Genomic DNA, 11,681 nt, shown 5'->3' with positions numbered 1-11,681 from the left:
GGGGAAGAAATAGAGAGGGGGAGAAATAGAGAGGGGCTTACTATAGTGTATTTTTGTTTGGTTCAGGTGTATCAGGATCAAATAAAAAGTCCAGGAATCTTTAACAATCAATAGTTTTGTTCACTTAAATTCTGTGGTAAAACTGGGTTTGCATGAAACTCTCCGAAATGAACAAAACATTTTTTTTATGACATTTTAATCTGTTAAAGGTGGAATACAGAGGTGGCCTCCGTTCTAACTGGGCTGTTCAGCTGCTACATAGATCTTCACTGGTAAGATCCTCAAAGTAAAGGTTTTACACCCACTGCTCAGATACAGAAAGACTTTCTCTGTGAAGGTGTGTGTGAACGTGTGGAGATGTTCCTTGTAATGTGGATCAGAGAAGGTCAGTCCAATGAGAGAAGGTCAGAGAAGGTCAGCGTTCCTCCGTCCCAGTCCAATGTCACTCTGATCCTCGAGGGCTCAGCTTCAATGAGAGGGTGATGGGAGGTTCGGGGACGGAGCGTACGGTGTAAACTCCTCCATGTTGTTCTAATCTCCAGCCTCCCTTCTCTATCACGCCCTTCCTGGACACAGACTCCTCCACCACCCCCAGGGCCCAGTCACGGCTGTAGCCGAATCTCTGAAGATATTCATTCCTGACTTCCACGTCCCAGGTGTGTGTCTCCGAATCAAAGCCCTCAGAGCACAGGATTCCTTCATAGAGGTTGAACCTCTCTGGAGTGTCAGGAACTGGCGTCTCCATCTCTTCTCTCTCCCCAGAGTTTCTGGCTCTGAATGTGACCATATCGGGGTACAGCAGCACGTCTGGATGGGCCGTGTTGGGGTCCAGAGTCACTGGATCTGAACACAGAGACAGACCGTGTGTTATTGTACTGTATAATAATGATAGTGTGTTATTGTACTGTATAATAATGATAGTGTGTTATTGTACTGTCTAATAATGATAGTGTATATGTTTTTGCACATAAATACAGTAACTCTACCACATAAATACAGTAACTCTACCACATAAATACAGTAACTCTACCACATACGCAGTACCTCTACCACATAAATACAGTAACTCTACCACATACGCAGTACCTCTACCACATAAATACAGAAACTATACCACATAAATACAGTAACTCTACCACATAAGCAGTACCTCAACCACATAAATACAGTAACTCTACCACATAAGCAGTACCTCTACCACATAAATACAGAAACTCTACCACATAAATACAGTAACTCTACCACATAGAGGTCCCGTGTGGCTCAGTTGGTAGAGCATGGCGCTTGCAACGCCAGGGTTGTGGGTTCAATTCCCACGGGGGGATCAGGGTTCAATTCCCACGGGGGGACCAGGATGAATATGTATGAACTTTCCAATTTGTAAGTCGCTCTGGATAAGAGCGTCTGCTAAATGACTTAAATGTAAAATGTAAATGTACATACGCAGTACCTCTCCACATAAATACAGTACCTCTACCACATAAGCAGTACCTCTACCACATAAATACAGAAACTCTATCACATAAATACAGTAACTCTACCACATAAATACAGTACCTCTACCACATAAATACAGAAACTCTACCACATAAATACAGTAACTCTACCACATACGCAGTACCTCTACCACATAAATACAGAAACTCTACCACATAAATACAGTACCTCTACCACATAAATACAGTAACTCTACCACATACGCAGTACCTCTACCACATAAATACAGTAACTCTACCACATACGCAGTACCTCTACCACATAAATACAGTAACTCTACCACATACGCAGTACCTCTACCACATAAATACAGAAACTCTACCACATAAATACAGTACCTCTACCACATACTCAGTACCTCTACCACATAAATACAGTAACTCTACCACATAAATACAGTAACTCTACCACATACGCAGTACCTCTACCACATAAATTCAGCAACTCTATCACATAAATACAGCAACTCTACCACATAAATACAGTACCTCTACCACATAAATACAGAAACTCTACCACATACGCAGTACCTCTACCACATAAATACAGTAACTCTACCACATACGCAGTACCTCTACCACATAAATTCAGCAACTCTATCACATAAATACAGCAACTCTACCACATACGCAGTACCTCTACCACATAAATACAGTACCTCTACCACATAAATACAGTAACTCTACCACATACGCAGTACCTCTACCACATAAATACAGTAACTCTACCACATACGCAGTACCTCTACCACATAAATACAGTAACTCTACCACATACGCAGTACCTCTACCACATAAATTCAGCAACTCTATCACATAAATACAGTAACTCTACCACATACGCAGTACCTCTACCACATAAATACAGTAACTCTACCACATACGCAGTACCTCAACCACATAAATACAGAAACTCTACCACATAAATACAGTAACTCTACCACATGAATACAGTAACTAAGGGCTGTATTACATTTTAATTGGTTATTTTACTAGGTAAGTTGACTCATTTACAGTAACAACCTGGGGAATAGTTACAGGAGAGAGGAGGGGGGATGAATGAGCCAATTGGAAGCTGGGGATGATTAGGTGGCCTTGATGGTATGAGGGTCAGATTGGGAATTTAGCTGTATGATATCAGTTTGTGGTTCTGTCATCTCTGTGATGTCAGTTTGTGCTTCTGTCATCTCTGTGATGTCAGTTTGTGCTTAGGTCATCTCTGTGATGTCAGTTTGTGATTATGTCATCTCTGTGATGTCAGTTTGTGATTATGTAAACTCTGTGATGTCAGTTTGTGCTTCTGTCATCTCTGTGATATCAGTTTGTGATTATGTCATCTCTGTGATGTCAGTTTGTGATTATGTAAACTCTGTGATGTCAGTTTGTGGTTATGTCATCTCTGTGATGTCAGTTTGTGATTAGGTCATCTCTGTGATGTCAGTTTGTGATTAGGTCATCTCTGTGATGTCAGTTTGTGATTATGTAAACTCTGTGATGTCAGTTTGTGATTAGGTAATCTCTGTGATGTCAGTTTGCGATTAGGTAATCTCTGTTTATGCTCCCGGTCGTCTTTATACTTCCAGTATTCCTCCATGCAGGTCTTACAGGCACTGTGGCTGCAAGGGAGAACCACGGGATCCCTGAAGATATCAAAACACACGGGACAGAGGAAATCCTCTTCTTGGAAGAAGGAACCGGAGGTCATTTGGTCAGTTTATCTGTAATGGCCTCTGGAACAAGAGACACAAGTTCAAAGGTAGTAACTTTACCTATAGTCCCATACAGGTATGTAGTAAACTCTATCTATAGTCCCATACAGGTACGTAGTAAACTCTATCTATAGTCCCATACAGGTACGTAGTAAACTCTATCTATAGTCCCATACATGTACGTAGTAAACTTTACCTATAGTCCCATACAGGTACGTAGTAAACTCTATCTATAGTCCCATACAGGTATGTAGTGAACGTTATCTATAGTCCCATACAGGTATGTAGTAAACTTTATCTATAGTCCCATACAGGTACGTAGTAAACTCTATCTATAGTCCCATACAGGTAGGTAGTAAACGTTATCTATAGTCCCATAAAGGTACGTAGTAAACTCTAACTATAGTCCCATACAGGTATGTAGTAAACGTTATCTATAGTCCCATACAGGTATGTAGTAAACGTTATCTATAGTCCCCATACAGGTACGTAGTAAACGTTATCTATAGTCCAATACAGGTACGTAGTAAACTCTATCTATAGTCCCATACAGGTATGTAGTAAACTCTATCTATAGTCCCATACAGGTACGTAGTAAACGTTATCTATACTCCCATACAGGTACGTAGTAAACGTTATCTATAGTCCCATACAGGTACGTAGTAAACTCTATCTATAGTCCCATACAGGTATGTAGTAAACTCTATCTATAGTCCCATACAGGTACGTAGTAAACGTTATCTATAGTCCCATACAGGTACGTAGTAAACTTTATCTATAGTCCCATACAGGTACGTAGTAAACTTTATCTATAGTCCCATACAGGTACGTAGTAAACTTTATCTATAGTCCCATACAGGTACGTAGTAAATGTTATCTATAGTCCCATACAGGTACGTAGTAAACTTTATCTATAGTCCCATACAGGTATGTAGTAAACTTTATCTATAGTCCCATACAGGTACGTAGTAAACTTGATCTATAGTCCCATACAGGTACGTAGTAAACTTTACCTATAGTCCCATACAGGTACGTAGTAAACTTTACCTATAGTCCCATACAGGTACGTAGTAAACTTTTTCTATAGTCCCATACAGGTACGTAGTAAACTCTATCTATAGTCCCATACAGGTACGTAGTAAACTTTACCTATAGTCCCATACAGGTACGTAGTAAACGTTATATATAGTCCCATACAGGTACGTAGTAAACTCTATCTATAGTCCCATACAGGTACGTAGTAAACTCTATCTATAGTCCCATACAGGTACGTAGTAAACTCTATCTATAGTCCCATACAGGTACGTAGTAAACTCTATCTATAGTCCCATACAGGTATGTAGTAAACTCTATCTATAGTCCCATACAGATACGTAGTAAACTTTACCTATAGTCCCATACAGGTACGTAGTCAACTTTATCTATTGTCCCATACAGGTACGTAGTAAACTCTATCTATAGTCCCATACAGGTATGTAGTAAACGTTATCTATAGTCCCATACAGGTACGTAGTAAACTCTATCTATAGTCCCATACAGGTACGTAGTAAACTTTACCTATAGTCCCATACAGGTACGTAGTAAACTCTATCTATAGTCCCATACAGGTATGTAGTACACTTTACCTATAGTCCCATACAGGTATGTAGTAAACTCTATCTATAGTCCCATACAGGTATGTAGTAAACTTTACCTATAGTCCCATACAGGTATGTAGTAAACTTTACCTATAGTCCCATACAGGTATGTAGTAAACTCTATCTATAGTCCCATACAGGTATGTAGTAAACGTTATCTATAGTCCCATACAGGTATGTAGTAAACTTTATATTGTCCCTACAGGTACGTAGTAAACGTTATCTATAGTCCCATACAGGTATGTAGTAAACGTTATCTATAGTCCCATACAGGTATGTAGTAAACTTTATCTATAGTCCCATACAGGTACGTAGTAAACTTTACCTATAGTCCCATACAGGTATGTAGTAAACTTTACCTATAGTCCCATACAGGTACGTAGTAAACTGTATCTATAGTCCCATACAGGTATGTAGTAAACTTTACCTATAGTCCCATACAGGTACGTAGTAAACTTTATCTATAGTCCCATACAGGTATGTAGTAAACTTTATCTATAGTCCCATACAGGTATGTAGTAAACGTTATCTATAGTCCCATACAGGTATGTAGTAAACTTTACCTATAGTCCCATACAGGTATGTAGTAAACTTTACCTATAGTCCCATACAGGTATGTAGTAAACTCTATCTATAGTCCCATACAGGTATGTAGTAAACTCTATCTATAGTCCCATACAGGTATGTAGTAAACTCTATCTATAGTCCCATACAGGTACGTAGTAAACTTTACCTATAGTCCCATACAGGTACGTAGTAAACTTTACCTATAGTCCCATACAGGTATGTAGTAAACTTTACCTATAGTCCCATACAGGTACGTAGTAAACTCTATCTATAGTCCCATACAGGTATGTAGTAAACTTTATCTATAGTCCCATACAGGTATGTAGTAAACTTTATCTATAGTCCCATACAGGTACGTAGTAAACTTTACCTATAGTCCCATACAGGTATGTAGTAAACTCTATCTATAGTCCCATACAGGTACGTAGTAAACTCTATCTATAGTCCCATACAGGTACGTAGTAAACTCTATCTATAGTCCCATACAGGTATGTAGTAAACGTTATCTATAGTCCCATACAGGTATGTAGTAAACTTTATCTATAGTCCCATACAGGTACGTAGTAAACTCTATCTATAGTCCATACAGGTATGTAGTAAACGTTATTATAGTCCCATACAGGTACGTAGTAAACTTTACCTATAGTCCCATACAGGTACGTAGTAAACTTTACACTAGTCCCATACAGGTATGTAGTAAACTCTATCTATAGTCCCATACAGGTATAGTAAACTCTATCGATAGTCCCATACAGGTATGTAGTAAACTCTATCTATAGTCCCATACAGGTACGTAGTAAACTTTACCTATAGTCCCATACAGGTACGTAGTAAACTTTACCTATAGTCCCATACAGGTATGTAGTAAACTTTACCTATAGTCCCATACAGGTACGTAGTAAACTTATCTATAGTCCCATACAGGTATGTAGTAAACTTTACCTATAGTCCCATACAGGTATGTAGTAAACTTTTCTAGTCCCTACAGGTACGTAGTAAACTTTACCTATAGTCCCATACAGGTATGTAGTAAACTTATCTATAGTCCCATACAGTATGTAGTAAACTCTATCTATAGTCCCATACAGGTATGTAGTAAACTTTACCTATAGTCCCATACAGGTATGTAGTAAACTTTACCTATAGTCCCATACAGGTATGTAGTAAACGTTATCTATAGTCCCATACAGGTATGTAGTAAACTTTATCTATAGTCCCATACAGGTACGTAGTAAACTCTATCTATAGTCCCATACAGGTATGTAGTAAACGTTATCTATAGTCCCATACAGGTACGTAGTAAACTTTACCTATAGTCCCATACAGGTACGTAGTAAACTCTATCTATAGTCCCATACAGGTATGTAGTAAACGTTATCTATAGTCCCATACAGGTACGTAGTAAACTCTATCTATAGTCCCATACAGGTATGTAGTAAACTCTATCTATAGTCCCATACAGGTACGTAGTAACGTTATCTATAGTCCCATACAGGTATGTAGTAAACTTTATCTATAGTCCCATACAGGTATGTAGTAAACTTTATATAGTCCCATACAGGTACGTAGTAAACTTTATCTATAGTCCCATACAGGTACGTAGTAAACTTTATCTATAGTCCCAACAGGTATGTAGTAAACTTATCTATAGTCCCCATACAGGTACGTAGTAAACTTTATCTATAATCCCATACAGGTATGTAGTAAACTTTATCTATAGTCCCATACAGGTACGAGTAAACTCTATCTATATCCCATACAGGTATGTAGTAACTTATCTATAGTCCCATACAGGTACGTAGTAAACTTTATCTATAGTCCCATACAGGTACGTAGTAAACTTTATCTATAGTCCCATACAGGTATGTAGTAAACGTTATCTATAGTCCCATACAGGTACGTAGTAAACTTTATCTATAGTCCCATACAGGTACGTAGTAAACTTTATCTATAGTCCCATACAGGTATGTAGTAAACGTTATCTATAGTCCCATACAGGTACGTAGTAAACTTTATCTATAGTCCCATACAGGTACGTAGTAAACTTTATCTATAGTCCCATACAGGTACGTAGTAAACTCTATCTATAGTCCCATACAGGTACGTAGTAAACTTTATCTATAGTCCCATACAGGTACGTAGTAAACGTTATCTATAGTCCCATACAGGTACGTAGTAACTTTATCTATGTCCCATACAGGTACGTAGTAAAACTTTATCTATAGTCCCATACAGGTACGTAGTAAACTCTATCTATAGTCCCATACAGGTACGTAGTAAACTCTATCTATAGTCCCATACAGGTACGTAGTAAAATCTATCTATAGTCCCATACAGGTACGTAGTAAACTCTATCTATAGTCCCTACAGGTACGTAGTAAAATCATCTATATCCCATCAGGTACGTAGTAAAATCTATCTATAGTCCCATACAGGTACGTAGTAAACTCTATCTATAGTCCCATACAGGTATGTAGTAAACTCTATCTATAGTCCCATACAGGTACGTAGTAAACTTTATCTATAGTCCCATACAGGTACGTAGTAAACTCTATCTATAGTCCCATTGTCACTGCCGTTAAAAGAAGAGGACCAAGGCCTGTACACTACCTGGCCTGTACACTACCTGGCCTGTACACTACCTGACCTGTATACTACCTGACCTGTACACTACCTGACCTGTACACTACCTGACCTGTACACTACCTGACCTGTACACTATCTGACCTGTCACTATCTGACCTGTACACTACCTGACCTGTACAATACCTGAACTGACTACACTACCTGACCTGTACACTATCTGACCTACCTGTACACTACCTGACCTGTACACTATCTGACCTGTACACTACCTGACCTGTACACTACCTGGCCTGTACACTACCTGACCTGTACATTATCTGACCTGTACACTATCTGACCTACCTGTACACTATCTGACCTGTACACTACCTGACCTGTACACTATCTGACCTGTACACTACCTGGCCTGTACACTACCTGGCCTGTAACACTACCTGACCTGTAAACTACCTGACCTACCTGTACACTATCTGACCTGTACACTACTGACCTGTACACTACCTGAACCTGTACAATACCTGACCTGTACACTATCTGACCTGTAACTATCTGACCTGTACACTACCTGACCTACCTGTACATACCTGACTACCTGATCACTACCAGACCGACACTACGACCGTACACTACCTGACCTGTACACTACTTGACATGTACACTACCTGACCTGTACACTATCTGAGCTGTACACTACCTGACCTACCTGTACACTACCTGACCTGTACACTACCTGACCTGTACACTATCTGACCTGTACACTACCTGACCTGTACACTACCTGACTGTACACTATCGCTGTACACTAACTGACCTGTACACTACCTGGCCGCCGTACACTATCTGACCTGTACATACCTGACCTGTACACTACCTGAACTGTACACTATCTGACCTGTACACTACCTGGCCTGTACCACTACCTGACCTGTACACTATCTGACCTGTACACTACCTGACCTGTACACTACCTGACCTGTACCACTACCTGCCTGTACACTACCTGACCTGTACACTACCTGACCTGTACACTACCTGACCTGTACACTACCTGACCTCACTGTACACTACCTGACCTGTACACTTACGACCTGTACACTACTACTGTACACTACTACTACCTGCTCATACTGACCTGTACACTACTGACCTGTACACTATCTGACCGTACACATGACCTGTACACTACCTGACCTGTACACTATGACTACTGTACACTATCGACCTGTACACTACCTGACCTGTACACTACCTGATACCTGTACACTACTGACCTGTACACTAGACCTACCCTGTACACTATCTGACCTGTACACTACCTGACCTGTACACTACCTGACCTGTCACTACCTGACATGTACACTATCTGACCGTACACTACCTGACCTGTACACTACCTGACCTGTACACTACCTGACCGTACACTATCTGACCTGACACTATCTGACCTGTACACTACCTGACCTGTACACTATCTGACTGTACACACTGACCTGTACACTACCTGACCTGTACACTACCTGGCCTGTACACTACCAGACCTGTACACTACCTGACCTGTACACTACCTGACCTGTACACTACCTGACCTGTACACTACCTGACTACCTGTACACTACTGACCTACCTGTACACAACCTGCCTGTACACTATCTACCTGTACATACCTGACCTACCTGTACACTACTGACCTGTACACTACCTGCTGTACACTACCTGACCTGTACACTACCAGACCTGTACACTACTTGGCCTGTACACTACTTGACCTGTACACTAATGACCTGTACACTACCTGACCTGTACACTACTGACCTGTAACTACCTGACCTGTACACTACCTGACTGTACACTATCTGACCTGTACACTATCTGACCTGAACATCTGACCTGTACACTACCTGACCTGTACACTACTTGACCTCTACTGACTGTAACTAGCCTGTACATACTGACCTGTACACTACCTGACCGTACACTACCTGGCCTTACACTACTGACCTGTACACTACCTGACATATGTGACTCCATCTTTCCAGTAGCAGGTCGAGTACACACTCATATATTCTGAGTGCATGAAATCAACCAAGAAACCTAAAGCTGTTTTTATTCATCCCAGTTAATAATACATCTACTAAAGCTGGTGGAAAGCCGTATGTAATTATCCTGTCATTTATATTTCCCTAAAGGTACATCCCAATAACACCCCCGCCTTTATGTAACAGTTGGAGTTACCTACTGACTGAGATTCCTGCATGGCCCACAGGCCTAAAAAGCTGTTGAGAAATATGTGTGGAATTGTTCATGTAAGTTCACAGTATTTGGGTTGATTGTTTCTATGTTCTATGTTGAAGGCCAGACGACCAGTGCTGTCACGGCTGTCGACAGAAGAGGACCAAGGTGCAGCGTGGTCAGCGTACATATTCTCTTTAATTGAAAAAAGAAAGAAAAAAAAAACAATGAAAAAAGGGCTACCTAAGTATGGTTCTCAATCAGAGACAACGATAGACAGCTGCCTCTGATTAAGAACCACACCCGGCCAAACACAAAGAAATAGAAAACATAGAAATAAAGAAACTAGAATGCCCACCCTAGTCACACCCTGGCCTAACCAAAATAGAGAATAAAAGTCTCTCTATGGACAGGGCGTGACACCCATACAGGTACGTAGTAAACTTTATCTATCGTCTCAGACTGGAACAGTACATAGCAAATAGCAGGCTCTGATAGTTTCACCATTTTCTGCTACATTTTATAGAGCACTTAAATAGTAGAATGAAAAGTGTGATGTTTTGTTCTGCCTGCCAGTTGTCTTACTGCCTAACAGAATATTACCCTCTGTATCCGTTTCTTCACTGGTTGGTCTCTGGTACCAAAACGTGGATTAAACAATTATGTTATGTAATATTGTTCCTAGTATCGAGGTCAATATTTTCAGCATTGAAATGTAAAGTGGGCTTTTTTTTATTGCAGTCCGTCAAGGTCTCTGATCTGTTTATGTTGTGTTTTCTTAACAATTTGGGCATTTTTTTTAATTTTGTGCTGAGTTGTATTATGAATAACGGCAGGCAATGACTAATGGGTGAGAATTTCCATGCTGGTAAGGATAACAATGTTTTGATCCCTGGTGTTCTGGGTTTAGCTGTGGCCTGTCTAATCCCTGAATAGTCCTAAAAGGAATCCTATTGCCTATGTAGTGCACTACTTTGCGTGGGCCCCAAGTAAAAAGTAGTGCTCTATATAGGGAATAGGGTGCAGTTTGGGACTAATCACCTGCATCTATAGTTAGACTGAAGACGAGGTTAAAATCTGTTTTTATACTCAAGGTCAAAGAACATTCTGTTCCGTTCCATTCAGTTGTAAATACTGAGAGACACATTTCCCCTCCCCTTACCCTCCTCCTCCCTCCCTGTCAGACCTGGGTCAAAATTGTATTCGAAATCCTTTAAAATACTTTAGATGTGCTTGCTTGATATTCGCTAAAGAGCAAAAACACGCCCGTATGGCACTCTCGCCCATTAACATAAAGCAAACGCTGAAAGTATCTAATAGTATTTGAACCCGGATCTGCTTCCATCCCAGTACCATTAATGATCCTGTTTTCTCTCTGAGCAGAGCACACAGATTCACTAACTCTTGGCATCGTGCTTATTTTAATCACACAGCAAGACCAAACATATTATACAACA

The 11,681-nt window shown here is 40.2% G+C and overlaps 1 protein-coding gene across 1 annotated transcript in view; it reads right to left on the bottom strand.

The window, feature by feature from the left end:
• Positions 1-246: 246 nt before the first annotated feature.
• Positions 247-11,681, bottom strand: part of LOC120062507 (E3 ubiquitin-protein ligase TRIM39-like) — a 12,280-nt gene continuing 845 nt past the window's right edge. The window contains exons 2-3 of the mRNA XM_039012529.1: positions 3,102-3,226; positions 247-843 (exon numbers count right to left, since the gene is read on the bottom strand). Coding sequence (XP_038868457.1) covers positions 443-843; positions 3,102-3,201 — 501 coding nt within the window. The 5' untranslated portion in view covers positions 3,202-3,226 and the 3' untranslated portion in view covers positions 247-442. The remainder of the gene's footprint in view (positions 844-3,101; positions 3,227-11,681) is intronic.

This window comes from Salvelinus namaycush, chromosome 17 (assembly GCF_016432855.1).
Source record: "Salvelinus namaycush isolate Seneca chromosome 17, SaNama_1.0, whole genome shotgun sequence".
In the NCBI taxonomy this organism is placed as follows: Eukaryota; Metazoa; Chordata; class Actinopteri; order Salmoniformes; family Salmonidae; genus Salvelinus; species Salvelinus namaycush.
Note: the sequence above shows the minus strand (reverse complement) of the source record. Positions and strands in the feature narration are given on the sequence as shown.